At 47.5% G+C, this 22,260-nt stretch overlaps 1 protein-coding gene across 6 annotated transcripts in view; it reads left to right on the top strand.

The window, feature by feature from the left end:
* Positions 1-22,260, top strand: part of MAST2 (microtubule associated serine/threonine kinase 2) — a 210,181-nt gene that overhangs the window by 78,554 nt on the left and 109,367 nt on the right. For 3 of the 6 annotated variants that reach the window (XM_048498672.1, XM_048498671.1, XM_048498676.1), the window contains one exon: positions 3,667-3,698. In XM_048498672.1, coding sequence (XP_048354629.1) covers positions 3,667-3,698 — 32 coding nt within the window. Of the gene's footprint in view, positions 1-3,666; positions 3,699-20,532; positions 20,598-21,502; positions 21,710-22,260 lie in introns of those variants that run through there. The other 3 variants (XM_048498669.1, XM_048498674.1, XM_048498673.1) reach the window with 3 other exon arrangements.

Raw genomic sequence — 22,260 nt, 5'->3', positions numbered from 1 at the left:
GTCCTAGGCTGCTGAGCCGGCGGATGCTCCGCCTCGCTGTCGGTCTCCCCACCCTGGTGATGCGCGTGGCAAGCCTCGGTGTCGGCCACTCGGTCGAAGCATTCGGCTGCTCTGAAGTAGCCGACTGCAACATCAGCTGCCGTGTCCACCAGGCCCTTTGAACTTACAGCATCCTTCTGGCGAGCGGTAGCCCAGATATGGGACGGGAGCTCCCGGGATAGGGTGGGCGTCTCCCCACCGCTCACGAAGCGAAGCAGTGGTATGGGCTGGCTGCGCCATGTTGGCTGCTAGGGGCTCGGGGAGGCCCTATTGGAGTCGCATGGCAGCGGGCATGGGGCAGAAGAGAATCAACTGGCCTTGAGCGAGCTGGCTCCAGCCCAGGCAGCAGCTCCTGTGGGATGTTTGTCCAGACCTGAGGTGGATGGAGTCGCAAGGTGCGTGGAGTCTATCACTCTGGGATGATGAATAGTCCCTGTTCCAGCTGGGCAGAGGCCTTTTGGCAGCACTAGCCCAATTGTCCCGGTAGGGATAGGAGCCTGCAAATCATACTGGGTTAGGGGCGACAGAACCCCTGGGGAACTTAAAGCAGGATGGGCTGGGTGCATGGCCGAAGAGATGCCACCGGAAGGGGTGGTTTCTGCAGGGGGGGGCCTTGGCGCTTGGAGTCTGCTCTAGTACCTCCTCCTCCTTGGTCCTGGGCTGGGGAGGCGGCCTGGCGGGGAGCTCTCGGCCACGGCAGTCGCTTTCTCCAATGGGAAGCCCTTCTGGCAACGTGGGCACCGGGTTTTAGGTGGCCTTCTCCTCCTGCAGAGGACCACCCTCCCTCCCACTCCGGGAGTTGCTAGGCTCCCCCACTGGCTGCCTACACTCCCTTCGAAGTGTCCGGTCTGGCTGCAGTTAGAAGAAGTCATCCTGAGACTGTCTCCGGCCGGGTGGAGAGAGTGCTGCGCGAGGAGGCTAAGCTTAGTGGTAATGGAGGATCCGGCGTCCCTGCGCTCTAAGCATGTCGGCCAACTGTGATTTTGCTCAGGCCTCGCAGATTGCCCCTAAGTGCACTCCATGCTCTCCTAGAGGCGGCGAGAGCTCTGCTTTGGGCCTCTGCCATTCACTCAAGTCTCCTTGAGCTTCCTGGCCTGTCTACAAATTCAGCATAGGCCTCAGCTTTTGGCCGGATGGAGAAACCTGGGCTGGCTGGCCTGCATTAGACTTTGATAAATGCCTTGTATGCCACTCCAGAGGCTTGCACCGTGGCGCGGCCTCAGGTGGCTGTAATCTGATCAAGCAAGGTAAAAGCATCAAGCCGTAGTTGAGCTGGCGGTGTAGGCGCCAGAGGTGGCTGCTCCAGCATGAAGCATTGCTGCTGGAACTCACTCTCTCCCAGACCACAAATTCATGCAGAGAGGCCCAGGAGTACGCGGAAGGTGGTTTCCAGTCATCTGGAAACCATTAGGTGGTTCCTTATGATGGCTTCCAGCATGCCTCTCAATGAGCTAGTGACTACGGGCCTGCATTTGCTTTATGGAGCCTCGTAAGGATATTATAGCTCAGGGCGGTAATTATTAACCCACTATGCCATCCTCCCTTCGGCATTCGTGAAGTGGATAAAGTACAAATGCAAGAATATCATATCGCCTCTCACAGGGTTTCCTTTCTTCGCAGACGCATAATACGCTTCATGAGTTTGAAACCCGCCTATCACGCGGGCTTTGACGGAGGCAGTGGCTTCGGAAAAGAAGGCGGAGCAGGAGGAAGGCTGAGCCGGGAGAGTCATAGTCGGGTGAAGGAGCCAGGGGCGTGGCTGAGCATGGTATGCCCAATTAGTGGTGATAGAGAAAATTCAAATAAAATTGAAGGTGAAAGATCGAAGGAGGGCGCTTCACAGCAAGGGAGACAGTTTTAGGTCTGCAGGCTGATGAAGACAAAACATTGTCTCCATCGCCAGGTAGCAGCGACATCGGGCGCGAGGCTCTGTAGCAGAGTGCCTGGCGTTTTCCAGTCCCAAGATTCAATGTCCCCCCTGGGTACCATGGACACTGAGCTTCAATCTCTCAAACCACCTATGAGCTCCTCTCTTTACTGGGACTACGATTTCGTTAACGCTTTCAGTTCACAACGGTTAATGGTAAAGCTCCGCTTCTTGCAAGCTCCCATACTCACCGTGTGTCTGGCCGACGAGAGTGTCCTAGGACGCTGTCTCTGGGATGCCGATCCAGGGACAGGCGACATACTGAACGGTGGTCCCTGGATGCCACCATCCATGGACTTCTGCACGCGTCTTCCCAGCACGTGATGGTGGGTGGAGGTCTGAGGACCCCGGCTCGCACCAGCTTGTAGTCGCACTCCACGCTGTCAGCTGCAAGAACGAGACGCTGAGATAACATCTGGTGGAGATCAGCTAGCAGCGGGAGACCGAGGTCCAAGGTTCTGGTAGCGAAGTCTCCGCTCAGCCGGTTCCCTGGCACCTTTACTGTTGTTACTTCATCGGGGGTGGGAGGAGGACTGGGGAGTTCCGGGAGATGGGAGGTCGGGAGATCATCATGTGATGCATGATCTCATCTGGCTACGCATGTGAGAGGAGCCGACAAGGTTTGAGCTCAATCCTCACCCAGGCAGACCATTGTCCCCTGCACCGTGATTGAGCCAGACAGTCTACCACCCGTGGACTCCATGGGGATGAGAGGGGGGGTGCATGACTGCAAGGCCAGCAGGTCCCAAGGCCCCAACGTTCTACTACGGCACTGCTGGGTCGGCGGTGCACTACTACACAGGAGCCAGTGGTGGGACAGACAGTGACCCCACACTCAACCCTGCCACTGGGAGGAGGGCAGTTCTTAGCTCAGCACCACTGATGACCTCAAAGAACAGTCTAGCAACACAGGGCCCAACACCATGGTTGCCCTTGGCTTTGGAGCTGCTGTGAGGGGTGGGACAGGGTTAGGTGGAAACCTAACCAAACCTACCTATGCAGGTGCTCACATAGAAGTGGGTCAGTCCAGACATAGGTTTACCATCTCAGTGGGAACTGAGCTACATTTATAGTAAAATTCCAAGCAGCTGAGAGATCATGCTAGGTTTATATAGCTGTTTGTAATAAAGAATGAATTAAACTGTAATATTGTGATAAAGTATTAAATATGGCTTAAAAATACCATTTCACTGTGCAAGTACTTTCAGAAACTGTATATGTTAGATTTAATTTGAACAGCTGAACTCCAAAAGTAGTGAAATAGATCTTTCTGTGAAAACCTTTAAATTGAATATAGATTTTGTTTTAGAATATTTTATTTATACTTCTCATACTAATACAAGTTTGCCAAATAGGATAATGATACCATCTAGTGGTACAATGTTATATTTACACCATGTAGAAACATGGAAATATTTAGTGATTATTTCAAATTCTATACTTGTATCAAATTTATATTCATTATGTTTAATGATATTTAATGAACATAACACAATATGCGAACTGGTGCTGCCTATTTTAATGTGCCAATGGTCTTGGCAGTTCATATGAACTTCATATGTTTCCTCGGCTGTCTTGAGTTCACATGACTTTAACAATCTTAAATGAATTTCTCTAATTCCATATCATTATTAGAGCTGATTTGAATAGCAAGTGAAGATTGGGAAACTTTCTAATTTGTTGTTATTTTTTTTCCTCAGAAAGAACTCAGTCTCCCTAGAAGAGGAAGTTTGTGAGTATAAATTTTATATTTCTTAAGACCTATCTGATTTTCCAAAAATACAGTCATACCCTGAATTATGATGTTATGAGATAATGGAGATTTCCTTTTTATATATTTTCATTTAAAGATGATGGAAGAATAATATCATCTGGAGTTGGAGCTTACTGCTATTTAATGGATGTGGTAGTAGTACATTTTCCCCATATATTCAAGTCAGTTTTTGCATCATTTTTTGCAGCATTTTTCTGCAGCATTTGGATGTGGGGGAAAAGGAGGGAGGCCAGAAAGTTGAATAGGGACCGTGGCTACCTCAACCAAAGGACAATGAAACATCTCTGTTTTATAGGCCCTGTGGAAGTGACTTAAATCCCGCAGGGGCCTGGTGTTGGATGGTAAGGAGTTCCACCAGGCTGAGGCCAGGGCTGGTTGAGGCTAGTTGGATGTCCTTGGGGCCAGGGACTACCAGAAGGTTTCTATCAGTAGAGTGAAGTGCTCTCTGGAGACAATATGGGGAGAAGGTATGGTCCTGAAGATATGAAGATTCCTGACCACTCAAGACCCTAAAGGTTAACACCAAAGCCTTGATGACGATCCAGAATTCAACCGGTAACCATTGTAGGTGGCATAGCACAAGTCAAAATGTGTGTTCTTACCGGGGTCCTGGTAAGTAATACAGACTGGAAGTTCAACATACCACTGCCTCTTTTAGCCTCCCTCGGAATGCTCCCAATTTCAGGGAGAGATTTATAATTTTCAGCAGGGTGCACTGCACCTCATCATCAGTGTCTGTGCACTTGTATGATGTGATAGAATTGCACTGTTGAAAGTAATGTGATAGAAGCAAAGCAGACTACTAAAATATGGCATTAAAATTGACCGGATATTTTCATGTACCTTTTGGTATCTGTTTTTTTTTTAAATTTTGAAGATACTTCATGATCTGAAGTTTATAGGCCACATGATCTGGTTGCTGGTAAAATAATAATGTTCTCTCTTCCTGAATTATGTGAGAAGTAAGAAAGGCTTCTGCCTAATCCAATAATGAGAATTGAAGATTGTGTTTAACTGAGAAGCATGATTTGAATATTTGAATTACCTCTTTAGAAATTGACTTAGATATTTAATATCGAGTGAAATATTGGCAATATCTCTTTTGTTAACATAATTTGCAAATGATTCTTTTTATAGTAATGGTATTTTTCCTATACTGCCTCTTGTTAATGGTCATAGTGGTGGTGGTAGTTAACTCATTTTCTTACAGTTGCTTTTAACTAATAGGGATTCTGGAGATTCAGGAGTAGAGGCCTCAGATTTATCCACTGCCCTGTATGACACCAATATATCTGATTCTCACTATTGTCAAATCTATTAATACCTAAATCTAGAAATTGGATCTCTGAACAGATAAGCCAGATCTTTTTACAAGTCTGAAAAATACGCCAAGGTTGAGAAAACTTTGAAATCGAAACAAAACGCAGACACATTGGAGAGCAAACCATCACTGGATTGTTGTGAAGATCTAAAGGAAGTATTGGCAAACATATTTCCAATAGTGTTCTGCTTCTGAAAGTTTTCTCAGAGTGACTGAAAATAACTATCTATCTATATATATAAAAAGCTAACAGTGTTTTTGTTGATGACAGGTAATCTCCCAAACTACTGGACCGATTGCTTTGAAATTTTCATACAACGTCGCATTCACGTGCGGCCAGGTTTTCATGCTATTTCCCCACCTCCTGTTGTGTACATGTCACAACTGTGCCAGTTATTGTGTACATGCCACACTTGTGACAGTTGGAACCACAGTTCTGTTCCGCAACAGCACTATCTGCTGGCTGTCAAAGCAACACCCTCTGAAACAAGGGAACCAACCATGCCTCTTCCTTGGAAAACCACTGCCTTATGGGAGTGAAAAGGATGGGGCGGCCTATCTGCACATGGCCTACCCACCCTAGCGGAGGAAGGGGAAGGTGAGGGAAGGTCCAGGGGTTTGCTAGACCAAACTCTCTGAAATTTGAACACAACGTAGCTCATGCCTCCCAGCGTGTTTTACGCTAGATAATTCGCCTGCAAGGGAAGGGGAACATTAGGGACAGGACCAGCCCACCTGCACATGGCCCGCCCACCCTAGCAGAGGAAGGGGAATGTTAGGGAGGGACTGGCCGGGTTGCCATGCAAGGGAACGGGAGAGAGGGAGGGGAGCGAGGGGCCCCTTGCCCCTCCCCTCCCTTGCAATCATTGTGCAATGACACATGTTCGAACCGTTCGCTTCCCCTTTTCTTTCTTTTCCACTTCACCAGATCTCTGTACACAGCAACGACATTTGCCGGGCCCGCTAGTATCTCATATATGCAAAAGCACAACAGTGTTTTTGTTGATGACAGTATACCTCAGTAACTGCTGGGCCAATTCCTCTGAAAATCTCCCAGCCACTCATAGTCAGCCAGGCCAGAGTGTTTTTAGATGTCTCACATACCTGAAATTCCTCTTCACACTCTGGCCCAGGTAAACACCTTTTCCTTGAGCGCCTCCTGGTGAATAGGACATGCAGCTGCCTGTGTGTAACTGCTGTCACCCTTTAGAATGTTCAAGCTGTTTAGAAGGAGTTCGTCTACTCAGATGGCCAGGATAGTGAGCAGTGAAAACAGTACATACAGGGCAGTAAACTCAAGGGAAACACATACACACACACATACACCTCGTAGGGAGAGTAAGGAAGGGAGTAGGAGAAGCAGAAGAGGAGGAGATTGGATTTATATCCCCTCTTTCTCTCCTGGCAATCCTTGCCCCTTCCCCCCTCACAACAAAACACCCCTGTGAGGTGCAGGTGGGGCTGAGAGAGCCTCGAGAAGCTGTGACTAGCCCAAGGTCACCCAGCTAATGCGTGTGTGGAAGTGTACAGGCTAATCTGAATTCCCAGAGAAGCCTTCCATTAGCTCAGGCGTGCAGAGCTGGGAATCAAACCCGTTCCTCCAGATTAGATATACACACGAGCTCTTAACCTCCCACGCCCCACTGCCACTGAGAGGGAGGGGTGAGCATCAGAGGGGTGGGATCCAGCAGGTTCCTCACAGGTTCCCGAGAGTAGGTTACCACTATTATTTGTGTGTGCCGAGAGGGGTTACTAACTGGTGATTTCCTTGCCACGTGATTTTTGCCTTAGTTACGCCCCTCCTCTCAGCAGTAGCGCACAGAACTTGAAGCAGTCTAGCAGGAGGTGCAATCGGGCGCTGCATGGCAGCTCTGCCTCGCGCAAGCATCTCGCTTTCCCACTCCAAGGACTGCCATGCAGCTGCCATGCCTCCTTGCCACAGCCCCTTCCAGGAATGCCCCCCGCCTCGGGACATACCTGGCCACTTGCATCATGCCCCACTCCAGCTCCCATTGGCTACCACGCTTACAGTTTGAATCCCACCACCATGGGAATGTGTTACTAAAATTTTTGGATCCCACCACTGGGTGGCATGCAAGGGAAGAGAGGGAGGGAGAGGAAAGGGACAGAGGGGGAGACATGCAAGGGAAGAGAAGTGAGAGATGGGAGACAGTGAGGGGTGGCATGCAAGGAGGGGAGGCAGGGGGCCCAGCATCTTGATATGACCCACCCACCCTAGTGGAGGGAAAGCGAAGGGAGAGAGGGGGAGGGGTGGCATGCAAGGGAAGAGAAGTGAGGGAGGGAAGAGAGGTGGGGGCGACATGCAAGGGACGGGAGGGAGCTGGCCAGGCACCCTAGAGTTCCCCTGAATACCTGCAGTTACAGTTAAGAAAACCAGGCACGCATTACTCAGGAAGTAAGCTCGGTACAGCAACTGTGACATACTTTCTGAATGGTTGCGGCGCGCCGCTTCCCTTAGAGGGTAATTTCTCAGAAGCTACAATTCCATTACCACCAACCAAACTTACTCCCAGGTAAAGGATCATGACCAGCCAGCCTAGATGTGCCTTTCCATTCCCCCCCCCCCCAGGAATGCGGGCACACCCATCCCTGACATCGCACAGTAGCAGGCTGCGTGTTTGCATGAGCACGTACTGCTGGCCTCTGCAATTGATTTTGCTAAGCTACTGTTCCTTTCCCATTTCACCACAATAAGCCACAGCAACGCGTGGCCAGGCCACGCTAGCATATATATAAATCTATCAGTGCATTTTTCTGCTGACAGGTAATCTCCCAAACTATTGGACCGATTGCTTTGAAATTTTTACACAACGTCGCATTCGTGTGCGGCCAGGTTTCCATACTGTTTCCACACCTCCTGTGCCCATTATTGTGTACATGCCACACCTGTGACAGTTGTAACCACAGTTCTGTTCCACAACAGCACCATCTGCTGGCCGTCAAAGCAACACCCTCTGATACAAGGGAAACAACCATGCCTTCCTTGAAAACCGCTGCCATCTGGAGTGAAAAAGATGGGGGCCGCCATCTGGACATGGCCCACCCCCCCTAGCGGAGGAAGGGGAAGGTGAGGGAAGGTCCGGGGGTTTGCTGGACCAAACGCTCTGAAATTTGAACACAATGTAGCTCATGCCTCTCAGCGTGTTCTCCTGGAGGCGAGGCTCGGGCATCCTGATTGGGTGATTCCTAGCTCATTCTCAGGGAGGCAGGACCTATTTTTGTTGTCACTTCCTGAGGAGGGCTTAATCACCCTTCCTGGATCCAGTATTGTTCCTGCCTAGATAGGGAGAGCAGGGCTTGTGCAGTGCTCCAAGCCCAATAACCCAACAGGCTTAAGAAACAATTTTCTACTTTCCTCTGTCCTCTATAGTCTTCTACAGTAAGTCCTGTGTGTCTTTGTCTCTTCGTTGAGTCTTTCCCCTCCCTCAACGCGGTTCCCGCCAAAACTCTAGGGGAAAACCACAACACGCACAGGCCTTATCATGGCCTCACTGCGCTCCTTTTCACCCCCACGGGACACCTTTGGAAGGTCCGCGGCAGAAGGGACACGGGCAGCCACCCGCTCCGGGTCGCAATGCCAGGGCGCCAGTAACGCGGCCTCAGAGACTTGCTCCCAAGCCTCTCAGCCGCCAACGCAAGCGACGGCTCGTTCCGAGCTCGCTCCCCCTCCCTCCAAAAAACACAAGGGCTGCTGCAGTTTAAAGCGGCCCCAGCTGCACGCCTGCTAGAACAGTCCGTGGAGAGGAGAGGACACTTCCCCACTGGAGCACCAAGAAGGCCTTCTTTTCCAAGGACGCTGCGCTGTGGGACTCCTCGCATGATCCCCCTCCACCCCCCCCCCTCAGAACCAGATGGAAGGGGCCAGCAGAGAGCGTTCCTGCTCCTCTGCAGAGCGAGGGGGCGGAGACGACGCTGAAAGGGAAAATCCCGCCTGCAGCCATTCCAGCCACAATGACTCTGACTCAGAGTCCAGGCAAGGCAGCGCCCCGGAGGAGGGGGGAGGAACCTCCTCCAATACAGTTTCTCTCACCGATATGAGGTCATGGGCCCATGCCTCCCCAGAGTTGTTAATGCAATTGTTTACCAACAAGATCAGACAGGAGATTAACACTCATGACAAGAAAAAACAAAAAAGCACCAGAGGGCGCCATAGTTCCAGGCAAAGAGATAGAAACAGAAGGAGAAGACACAGATCTAGTTCTTCCTCCAAATCCCAGAGCCCACGCCCATCCACTTCCAGATATAGGGACCAACTTGACATATCTGATGAGGAGTATAGCGAAGGGGACAATAGGGAACCTGTAGAGCATTTTTCTGAAAATGAGGAAAATCCCATTGAACCTAGTGATCAATGCAAAAGATTTTTTAAGCAGGAGGAACTGCCCTTAATGATCACAAAAACCATCTCGGCCTTAGAATTATTCGATGAGGAAGACGCAGAAGACCCGTCTGCTCCAGAAGGGTCTAAAAAGCCACGTAAGGGTTGCCCTAAAGGCACCAAAGTAATTTTCCCTCAATCTGAGGAAGCCCCCAGAGCCTTTCCTCTGCCAGAGTACTTCGAAAAGAAAATCCGTAAAGAATGGCTTAACTTAGATGTCAATAAGAGCTACCCATCACTCCTTAAAAAACTCTATGCCCTCCCCGACCACATACACTCTGTGATCCAAACCCCGCTAGTTGATGCTCCTGTAGTGGCAGTGCAGTCCGGAGGTCTGGTTACCAAAGATGGAGAAGGCACTTTAAAGGATCCCTTTGACAAAAAAGGGGAAATTCTCCTCAAGAGAATGCACGACCGTCTGGCAATGGTTATGAGAACCCTGGCTTCCTCGGCCACCATGGCCAGGGCAGCCATCATCTGGGCAAGGCGAATCCTGGCAATCATTCCCCCAGAACATATTGGTATTAGAGAAGGATTGGAGAGAATGCTGTCAGCCGTCTCATTTTGGGCCGACTCCAACCTCGATGCTCTCATCCTGGTTTCCCGCATACAAGCCCTGGGAGTAGTAGTTAGAAGACAACCCTGGCTTAAAGCCTGGCAAGCCGACCTACACTCCAAGCAGGTCGTTTCTACCTTCGACTACCATGGCTCCCGGCTCTTCGGCAAGGACCTGGACGCAGTCTTGGTAGAATCCAAGGGAAACAAGAAAACCATGCCAAAATACGTTAGATCAGAACAAAATTCAAACACTAAATCGTATTCTACCTTTAGAACACAGCGCATGCTAGCGCGCGCCCCCCAAGACGGCAGATGCTGGTCCAGCTCCTTCACCTCACGCAGACGTCAAAACAATAACAACAATTCCTCCAATACTAGTCAGCCTTCCTTTCGTAACTCCCGCTTCAGAGCAGGTAGGGGAGCCAAGTCCTTCCAGCCCGACCGCCCCAACAGATCTTGACAACCACGACATCCCGGTCGGCGCCCGCCTCCAAAGTTTCCAACACTCATGGATGGGCAACCATGTCGACAACTGGACCCGAGAGGTGGTCACCTCAGGCTACCTAATCGAATTCTTCAACATTCCCAAACCCAGATTTCAATACTTCCCCACCCCACGAAGTCCACCAAAAAGACTGAGAACGCAGGCGGCTATCCACCACCTCCTTCAAATTTGTGCCATAGAACAGGTCCCTCAATCGGAGCGTTTCTGCGGAGTCTACTCCCACTTTTTCACCGTCCCCAAAAGAAACGGAGAGTGGAGAGCCATCTTGAACCTTTGCTATGTCAACCGGGCGATACGCCTACGCCGGTTCAAGATGGAAACACTCAGGTCCATTACCGAGAACCTCCGACCCGGGGACCACCTAACATCACTAGACCTCACTGAGGCATACTTGCATGTGCCAATCAATCCTCGACATCGTCGTTTCCTAAGGTTCGCAGTGGAAGACCACCACTTCCAATACAGGGCTCTTCCGTTCGGGCTTGCCACCGCCCCAAGAGTTTTCACAAAGGTACTGCTGGCTCCCATCACCGCCCTACGGGAACAGGGCATCCACGTCCATCCATATCTGGACGACATCCTAATTTGTTCAACATCCAGAGATCAGGCGAACGAAGATGTCAACTTAGTGATGAGGACGCTGGCTTCGCACGGTTTCTTGGTCAACTTACAAAAGAGTTCGCTCGTGCCCAATACGCGCATGGAACACCTAGGCGCCATCATCGATACAGAAGCCAACGCACTCTTCATACCACACACAAAAGCCATCAAGATCCAGAGGCTGGCGACTTCCTTCGTAAGAGCCAGGAGAACCACCATCCTGCAACTGGCAAAACTGATGGGCCTCCTAATCTCCATCATCGACATGCTCCAATGGGGGCGATTTCACGCCAGAGCCCTCCAACAGTGCCTAAGACCCTATCAATGGCACATCACCACCAAGAAAGACAAAACAATTGTCCTTCCGCCTCAGGTCAAACACAGCCTCATATGGTGGTCCCAACTCAAGAACCTGACCACAGGAAAGGTTTACCTCCATGGCAACAAACTACAGATTTTTACAGATGCAAGCCTGCGAGGATGGGGAGCCTCCCTCCAGGGTCAAGCGGCCCAGGGCCTTTGGACATCCGAGCAGACAACACTTCCCATCAACCTCTTGGAGATGATGGCCATTTGCTTGGCGTTACAACAACTTCACCAACAAGTCCACGGACACCGCGTCCTAGTGAGAACCGACAATGTGGCAGCCAAAGCCCATCTCAACAACCAGGGGGGCTCGAGGTCCATCCAACTACATCGCGAGGCAGTCAACATCCTCACCTGGGCGGAGACACATCTGAAATCAATATCAGCAGAACACATCAGCGGAAACCTCAATGTCGAGGCAGACTGGCTAAGCCGACAAACCATCTCGGAAGCAGAGTGGAAACTCCACCCATCGATCTTTCATCTAATAACCAAACGGTTCGGGACAGCCCAGGTGGACCTCTTTGCATCAGAGGAGAACCACCAATTACCAACCTTCTTCTCCAGGTACTACCATCCCAGAGCAACGGCCACCGATGCGCTGACCTCCCCCTGGCCACCCCAGGCTTCCAGCTATACTTCTTCTTCCCAGCCTCCCATCATTCCCAAACTCCTGAGGAAGCCTCTGAGAGAAGAGGCGGATCGGACATACTGGTAGCCACTCTCTGGTGGGCCAGGGAGCACCATGGTTTTCTTCCATTCTTCAGCTGTCCGTCGGTCCACCGCTTCGCCTCCCCACACCTCCAGACATGCTATCGCAAGGCCCAGTACTCCATCAAAATCCCAATTGGTTCTGCTTAACCGCGTGGCACTTGAACGCGCGGCGCTAGAGAGGAAGGGCTACTCCCCAAAGGTGATAGACACTATCATTGCTTCCCGAAGACCATCAACCCTCCTCGCGATCTATGGATTCGGTCAGTGGGAGAATCATTCTGCCAGGTGGGCAGATAACCACCACACAGACCCTATCCATCCGAAGGTCTCCCAGGTCCTGGCATACCTGCAGGAGGGAGCGGAAAAAGGCCTCAGAAGTTCCACTCTAAAGAGACAACTGGCAGCATTATCTACGGTTTGGACCCGCTTACAAGGCATCACTGCCTCCAAACACCCGGACATTGTCAGATTTTTACGGGGAGTCCGCCAAACGCAGCCGCCAGTCATCCATCGCTTCCCTTCATGGAAACTGAACCTCGTGCTGAACTCACTCACGAAGCCACCATTTGAGCCCATCCAGTCCATACCCCTGAGATGGCTCAGAATGAAACTAATATTCGTAGCCATCACTTCAGCAAGGTGAGAGTCTCAGAACTCACGCTACTTCTCTGTCCATCAACTCACAGCTGTGCGTATTTCACAAGAACAAGGTAGTTATGCGTCTGGACCCAACTTTCATCCCCAAAGTAAGGTCAGCATTTCATCTTGCTCAAGAAATCGAACTACCTTCATTCTTTCCCAATCCAAGACACCCAAAGGAGGTTCTCTGGCACACCTTAGATGTCAGAAGAACACTAAAAGCCTACATCATTCGCACAGAAGGCATCAGAAAAACTGAGTCCTTACTCATCAACGTCTCTGCACCTAACCTAGGTACACAAATGTCCAGAGCTGCTATCAGTTCAAATATCAGATCATGTATCTCAGAAGCCTACAGATCGTCTAACACTCCTGTACCACCAGGAATCACAGCGCATTCCACCAGAAGTGCAGCAGCAAACGCCGCCTACCGACGGCAAGTGCCGGTGGAAGACATCTGCAAGGCAGCTACATGGTCCTCCTCCACTTCATTCATTAAACATTACAGATTACAGTCTCTAGCAGACAATGACACGGCCTTCGGCCACACAGTTCTAGAGCACATATTCGGTGACTAATCCCACCCGTTAGGGACACTGCTCTGGGAGGTCCCAATCAGGATGCCCGAGCCTCGCCTCCAGGAGAACGGTCCATTGGTAGACTTACCCTGAAGGGGCCTTCTCCTGGACGATGCGACTCTAGGCATCCCTGGCCCTCCAAGAACACCGAATCAGCACTGATCAACCGGACCGCTTACTTTACGCTTTTTCTTACATAATGAGCACTCCACGCAACCACCTGGAGCAAGCTGTTAGCTACAAATTCAAACATTACAGCCCTTGTTGTTAGGAGCATATGTTTAGGCTTGTTGCCACATTTATATGTTGTTACTTCCTAATGTTTCTTCTTACCTGTTAGCGAACGTTTCTCCTATACTACTTTGTTACTCCAAATACTGGATCCAGGAAGGGTGATTAAGCCCTCCTCAGGAAGTGACAACAAAAATAGGTCCTGCCTCCCTGAGAATGAGCTAGGAATCACCCAATCAGGATGCCCTCGTCGCCGTCCAGGAGAAGGCCCCTTCAGGGTAAGTCTACCAATGGACCGTTTTAAGCTAGGTAATTCGCCTGCAAGGGAAGGAAGTGAAAGAGACAGGGTCCGCCACCTGGACATGGCCCACCCACCCTAGCAGAGGAAGGGGAACATTAGGGAGGGATGGGGTGGGGTGCCATGCAAGGGAACGGGAGAGAGGGAGAGGAGTGAGGGGCCTCTTGCCCCTCCCCTCCCTTGCAAGCATTGTGCAATGACACATGTTTGAACGTTCGCTTCCCCTTTTCTTTCTTTTCCATTTCACCAGACTGAGCCACAGCAACGCGTGGCCAGGCCCGCTAGTAATAAATACGTTTTTTCACTTTATCAGAGTGCACTTTTCTCAAAGGTTCCTGAAGCCTGGAAAGTTCCATGGCTTCATTACTCTTCCACACAGTAGGTAAAGTGGTTGCTGTTGGTTATTTGGCGCCCATATCAATCCATATTTCAGATTTTTCACATTCTAGGTGGGGGGGGGATACAGCGAGCAGAAATGGGACGGAGGGGAATACCAGGCCAGGTAGAGAAATTTGGGTGAGAGAAGCATGGAGCATATGCATTATGTTTTAATTCTGTGGAAAAAATAATCAACTATATTTTTAAAAACCCAAAAGCACAATGTCCCATAATGGCAGCAAGCACTGTTGCTGCTACTGGGCCTGCTACTCAGGGCAAGCTGTGCTGACCCCCCCCCCCCATGGTCGCTGACAGCCTGCAACCCCCCCCCCCCATCACCCTTGGGGCTCAGGGCTACAGCTCTGGGACTTCTGCTCTCCCACCAAGGCCAGTGGACAAGGTCAAGCTCACCTGGGAGGGCAGGAGAGCAGGTGGCTGTGAGTGGGGCCAGGCATGACAGGACAAGGATGGTGGCAAACAGGGCCAGGTGTGGCAGGGCCATGACAGCATGGCAACTAGCAACAGCAATGGTGCAAGGGCGACAGAAGCATCCAAGATGGCTGGCATACAGGAAGCAGGGACGTGGGTCACTTTTCTCCTCTCTGCCACCATTAAAGAATTTTTCTGACGTACCACTCAAAACTCTGCTGCATACCCCTGGGGGTACATGTACCTCGAGTTGAGAACCGATGGTCTAGACCAGTGGTTCTCAACCTGGGGGTCGGAACCAGAGGTCGGATTCAGGGGGTTCCGAAGGTTCTGTAGAACCTGTTGTTAAAATTTAAAATATCACTTTTTTAATACTTAAAATATTTTTATTAAGTATTAATATTTTTAATACTTAAAATAAAAAAATGATATTAAAAATATTTTTAAATACTTTTTAACAGTCATTATTTGAATCCCACCACCATCGGAACCTGTTGTTAAAATGTTTGAATCCCATCACTGGTCGGGACCCATTTGGGTCCCCTTTCACAGGGGTCGCCTAAGACTCTCTGCATCAGTGTTCTCTATCTGTAAAATGGATAAATGTTAGGGTTGGGGGTCACCACAACATGAGGAACTGTATTAAAGGGTCGCGGCATTAGGAAGGTTAAGATCCACTGGTCTAGACTCTAGTCCCTTGCACTCTACTTAAATAAATTTATCACCAGCATTCTTGTGCTCTTTTGTGGCTTCAATACAAATTCACTGAACCCTTTGAGACTATTCTATTGGAGAACTAACTGAACCTACATTTCAGGGCTGATTGGTGGCTGCGTACACAACTGTTCTGGCCTAGTCTAGCATGTCTGGGGATCCCTTGGAGGAGGACTCAGGGGAAGAGGGCTAAGCTTTGGACCCAGAGTCCCAGATAATGCCTGCAGACTTGGCCTGAACCTTCTGCATGACCTGGCCCAGAGCCTTGGCCTGAACCTTCAGTAGTCTCTACAGGGCCAGGGCCAGAGGCCCCAACATAGCAAGCAGACTGGGAGCCACAGCCAGACCCTAGCTCTGAGCCTCCTAACACCAAATCAGGAAAGACCCTGCCAGCCCTCTCACCTCCTTTGTCACTAGAACCCCAAGACCATTGCTGGAGGAAGCTGCATGCCAGTTTGCAAGGAAGAAGACACAGCAGAAGGCTAGCAGCCCTGGGGCAAGCTGGGCTTGATGAGTTTTTGCAGGAGCCAGACTGCAGTAACACAGCTGCATGAAGTGTTTGCATAGGTGGGTGGGATATTTGCTATATTAGGGGTTGGAAGTCAAACTGTGTTGTGGCAGCTACATCGTGCAAGGATTTGTAAGCCACTGTATGTTTCTGATGCCTGAATCTGGTTTAGATCTTGCTTTGGGCTCTGGACTTGGTGCTGTTTCACGCTTCTGTACTTGGTGCTTAATTCCATTAAACTACTGACCCAGCTGTGAACTGCTTTTTAGTCTGTTTGGTAAGGCCTGTCTATGACTCCGGCTTTGGGGCAGAGCTGAAGTTCTGGCAACCAAGAATTTCCTTGGGTTTAAAGTAACTTCTTGATGTGGATATTTTCTTTTTCAAGTATAATCCTTCTTCAGTCCAGTTGTCTATGAACTAGACCATTGAAAACACAATCAGCCTCTTATTGAAGCATTTATACATAACAATGCCAAAGACAATTACTTAATTCACCATAGGGATAACAGCACTTGAGATTATGGAGAGCAGAAGTACTTCTTGTATTCAGTGTAGTGCCCTGGTTTGTGGATCTTAGGGAGAATGTAAAAAACAGAATGTGGACACAGTGTGTAACAGTGTGTAACCCTCTGTGATACATGTCTGAAGATGCTAGCCACAGATTCAGGCAAAACATTAGGAACAAGATCCACCAGACCACGGCCACACAGCCCAGAAAACCCACCACAACCAGTTGAATCTGGCCGTGAAAGCCTTCAAAAATACATAGAATGTGGTACTGATTCTGTGGAAACTTATAAATATGGCCATTAATGTAGCCCATATTGAGTCCTTCAGTGACAACTATGTGTATGGATTTGAGAGACTGTATGTTTTGTAGGATCCTTATATATGTGACAATATGCTGTAAAGTCATTAAGTTATCTCATGATTTCAATATCAAATTCAAATTCAAAAACCTTTATTAGGCATCAAGATAAAATACAGATAAAACTGTGCAGTAGTATGATCCAGAGTTTAACGGAGTAAAGCAACGGCTCATAGTTCATACATTACAAACTTCAAGAAAATAAGTGAATAAAAGGAGAGCCGGAGACTTATTTCACAATATCGAGCAGGAACTTGGCCACCATTTTCAGCTGCCTGGGATCCTCATTGTTCAAGAGGCGGTTCAATTTGGAATATGGAGGGCATAAGTAAGTCGGTGTTGAAAAAAACAAACTAGGTCTGAGATCTATGAATTTTGGGCAGACTAATAGAACATGCTCCAATGATTCCTCAGAGGTTGAGCAATATGGACATGTACGCTTTTCCTTTGAGTATGCTGTGAATCTCTTCGGGGAAAAGGTAAGAGGGAATGAGTTTGTTCTTGCTCTGGTGAATAACCACCTAGACTTAGGGTTGAGCAAGATGTTTAAGTAAGCAGCTGTCCTGCAGGTCCCGGGCATGATTTCAAAGTGAAGGGGGGAAAACAGGCTCCTTGCTTTGCTAACTAGGAGTTGATATTCCTTGTCGAATAGCCGTTCCTTGATACAGTGGCGCAGATCACTGGGGGGAAGCATAAGGAGCTGGTCCCAAGTGAAACCCAGGGAGGAGATCTTAAGCTTGATGTGTTCCCACCCGGCAGATGACTGGAGTTTGGGGAGGGAGCAGTGAATGAGGCTGTTAGGATCACTGAAAAAACAAAGCCGGATCCAGAATTTAAGGGTGATCCACCATGCCCTTGTTTCCAAGAGATGTTGTCCTGCACTCTAGGCAGAGGGCTGCGTAGGGTACCCAGTGGGGGACCCCGAAAAGCTTGTATAGAAATTTCAATTGTATTCGCTCCAGAGATATATGCCAAGCTTCAATCCACAGGGGAACCCCGTAGAGAAGTTGTTGGGACACCTTAGCGTTAAATACCCTTAGGGCAGCCGGAATAAACTTGCCACCCTTGGAGAAAAAAAACCTTTCCACGGCTGCAGAGATTTCAATATCATAATCTCTGATAGCCATTATGACAATTGCACCCCTTTTATCTGCTTCCTTAATGACAATAGAGCCATCTATTGAGAATAGACTTTGATGAACCTCTTAACTTTACTATACCCCTGGATATTTGTAAGTTTGAGGTTTAGAATGCTCACTGCAGATATTTTAAAACTAGAAAGTGGAATGTTAAGGACAAACAAATTGACTATAGAGCAAACCATTGACTTCAATGGATTTAGAAGCATGTGTCTATGCCTAGGATTGCACTGTTAGATCAGTAGCGAATGTCCTGGGAAGTTCAAATTCTAAGTTTATTATTGTCCTTTGTGTAGGTCTTATTATATTTTTCTCTAGAGTCTTTATATAATAATATAAACAGCAGATGTCTCTTGTTTTGAATGCATATATCATTGGTGAAAACATAGCTGACTGAGCCCTCAGTCATATATCTAATAGTTGTTTGGTCATGTTACAGTGTTAACCAACTAGAGATAGATTGAAGTGTTTTCTAGGCTTGGTTCCAGAGTTTTTCTCTGCTTAGTGTCATTTATTTTTAGAATTTGCATTCTGCATTATGAACCCCCAGAAGCTCTTGACATAGCTGTCTGAGTAGCATTTCAAATTGGGATTGTGTTTGTAAGCAAGGCCTTCCATTCAAGGTTTGCTAGGGGTGGGGGCGGGGCCCCCCCTATAATTTATCAGGTTTGGTAATAAATTCCCTAAAGAGCTCCTGGAAAAGTTTTAATGAGGAGGTGTAAGTACCAGTAAGGCTCCTTCTGCGCAGGCCAATAAACCCGGGCTGGGGACGGCAACTTTGCACGGCTCCTGTCCCTAAAGCGAAGCTTCCCTGTATTAACTCCCCCGAAACTGTTTTTTAAAGAATTGCGCTATCCACGATTCTTTGGTTTTAATGTGGGTTGCAGCTCCTCCTGAAGCTGCCCGGGAAGCGCCTTACTCGGCCGCTCGTTCCTTTTTTAAAAAGTCCCCGCCCAGTGGTGGGATCCAAAAAATTTAATAACAGGTTCCGATGGTGGTGGGATTCAAACAGTGGCGCTGCCGCACACACGCACCTCCAGTCCCTATTGGGCAGTGAGGTTGCTTTAGTAACCCCTTCTCGGCACTCAGAAAAAATTAGTAACCACTTCTAGAGAAGTGGTGAGAACTGGTTGGATCCCACCTCTGTCCCCACCTCTCAGCTGTGTAGTCATGCAGGGACACAGGGACATCAGCATGGCTTTGGAGGTCCATTCCTGCCTGCCCACGTAGCTACACAGCAGAGGGAGGTGAGTAGCACAAAAAACCCCTCACCTCCATGCAAACGTGCGACGGCAACCCACATTGCTTCCGTGGCCTCCGTTGGCTGCCTGCTCGGAGACATGCAAATGCGAAAACAGAAGAGTGAGTTACTTTATCCTGACTTCAACCTGCTCTGCCTGTGCTGTGCAGAAGGGGCCTAAGAGTGCTGTGTCTTTCTCTTGTTCCGTCTGGTAGTAGTCTGGCTGTATCTATGGGGGTTTTTTAGTTTGGTTGATAGGTTTGTTCTTCTCATTCAATTGATATTGTAGATTCTTGAATGCTTATTTGAGGATATAGAGCAAATGCCAAATCTTATGGTTTAGCTATAGATGATTGGTTGTGTGGAATGCTCTAGGTGATAGATTTGGATATACATAGGATCAATGGCTTTTTGGCACAGGGTCATGATATTAGCAGATGATTGGGCTGAGAATACTGATGTTTATATCATGTCTGTCATTTGAGTCAGCAGCAAGAACTGTTATTTGAAAAGCAGAAGGAATAGCTCATTCTTTGGGGAAGCAAAAGTTGTTCCTTTTAAAGGAGTCTGTGAACTCAAGTCTTTACATCCTAGCAATTGAACCCTCTTTTTCTTTGTTACTGCATTCTCATATTATCATGGTTAGAAAACTGCTTTTCCCCTGGATTACTTTTTATCTTGTAAAATAATCCAATAAAAGGAGCTTTGTATATTTAAGGGCTATACAAATAATACAATAAGTATAAAAAGCCACACTAAGAGGGAAGGTATGGCATCCTTCCCTCATTTAATATCCTAAAATGGGACACTGAGAATCTTTCCATCACAGTAAAGTGCAGCTGCCCATGGCCTTCTTGGTCAGAGAAGTGACTGTGTACTACTTTTGCAGTGTGAGCTTTCATGTTGGTATGTGAGGCTTCTGCCAAAGACTTTGCTCATGTGCCTTTTCTCTCCCAGACTGTGTTTTCCTTGTGACTTGCTGAATGTGTTGGTTGCTGAAGTGAAATGTTTGTCAGTGATTTTTTGTGTAGCAACCATGTGTAACAGAAATATTAAAGATTCTGTAATGAAATGATTCAGTCATATATTTGGCTTTGCAGTTGTAGCTCTTAAGGCTCATACGCTTCAACTTTTTTATTTTTTGTACATCATTAATAATTTTGCAGAAGATTTGCTTTAAAAATGGAATTTTGACATGATCTGTTTGATAAATCTGGACTATAGCTGAGTGCATATAGTTAGCCCTTGGAGTACACCAAGTGTTAGGTGTTGGCTTTATAGCAGCACTAATTTTTTGCTTTAAGATCTGTTTTTTAAATGAAATGATGAAACGAAGAAGAGAGCGATTTGGAGCCCCATCTCTACGGATCCAGTAAGGACTGTTTTGGAAAATAGATTTAGTAGAATAGTGTGAATCTATCAGGATCAACAAATATAACCTTCAATTGAGTATTACCTAAAGAATATTTTAGCAAATGCATACTTTAATTTTGCTTTTCATAACAAGTGTTAATTTATGTACTTTGCTTATAGAATATAAAGATAATGCAATACTTAATTCATATACGTGTAGTATTTTTATCTAATGGGGAAATTTTAAATATTCTACATGTGTACATAGCTATAAATTCCTTATTGAATTTTAATTTTTGTATTTTAAAGTCATGTTCCTGGGGTAAGGGAATCTAGTCCAATCTTAATATAGTTGAATTACTGAGATAATTGCTTTAAGTGTCAGGGCAAAGTGAACTTTACTTGAACTTCCCAGAGCAATGTGCTAGTTGTATTCATTAATCCATTTTTAGATTTTAAAAATGACTGGGATTCTAATTCATTGAGATCCACTCCCAGGGAAGAGGAACTCAATATTTCCTTAGTATTTGATGGTCCTGGGACAGCCTCAGTTACATGTACAGGTTGTGCAAATGGTCCATCTAAATTCTATACTATTACAAGACATGGTGAAGGTGGAGAATAGTTTGTTTCAATAATATGTAAATTCCCATTGGATTTTTAAATAGGTAACCACTTGAGGTTTCATGCAAGCTAGAGTTCTCAGAAATGCATTTGGATTGATTGAGGGTCTTTGACAATCATATGTAGTCTCAGGACTTTAATTTTTTAAAAATACAGACACAAATCCTAAAAATGCTTTTTAGATGCATAAATGTTTTGCGGAATAGATCTGTGATATACTTTATACTCTGCACATATGTGTGTTAAAAAACTAAACAGGATAGCGTTGTCACTGACTTTTCTACTTTGATGCTTTGTCAGAATCTCCTCTCCTTTCCTCTCCCACTGCCGAGGAAGTGATGTCCATCAGCATGTGTTCTCTCCTACATCTGCTCCAGGTCTGCAGCATCTTAAAATCCCACTTAGTGCTGATTGTGCCCTTGCTACTTCTCCTCTAGTATTTTACCTCAGCCCACAACCTCAGAGCAACCCTGGTAGCCCCTGCTGCAGCAATCCACTTCAGTGGAGGTAAGGAGAAATTTAGAGTGGGAATGTCTGTTGCTTGATACAACAGTCCATAGCCTTTCACTTAATTCATTTTTTAAAAGTGTCAGAGAGTTTCCTCTTTTGGCCACTTTTCTGATTCTAGGATAGACGGGGTTTTTTTTTCATTTCAATTTCTGCTTTTTTGCACGTTAAGGAACCTGGAAGAGAACAGACTGTGGCCTAATTGCAGGAATTTAAATATTGTTGTTCATCCAGTGAAGTATCCAGATCTTTTCTATCCAGGAGCGATTCTCCATTGCATTGGTTTCTGCTGAAGTCTTCTCAGCCACTCTTCCCTTTGATGGCTGTGATAGCATTACCAGTGGCTTGCTACCCAATGTGTCTGACCGTCTCTATCCATTCCTGGAATTTGCTGCTTAGTTGCACTTTAATTGTAAAAGAGCTACATGTGACTGGTGAGCTATGGCTAGTTCCTGACCTAGAGTAAGGGTGTAAGCAGTGGTGGGATTCAAATGATTTAACAACTGGTTGTTTACAAGCACAATTTTAACAACCGGTTCTGCCGAAGTGGT

Source organism: Sphaerodactylus townsendi, linkage group LG05, assembly GCF_021028975.2.
Source record: "Sphaerodactylus townsendi isolate TG3544 linkage group LG05, MPM_Stown_v2.3, whole genome shotgun sequence".
Taxonomy (NCBI): Eukaryota; Metazoa; Chordata; class Lepidosauria; order Squamata; family Sphaerodactylidae; genus Sphaerodactylus; species Sphaerodactylus townsendi.
This window is presented reverse-complemented; position numbering and strand designations above follow the sequence as displayed.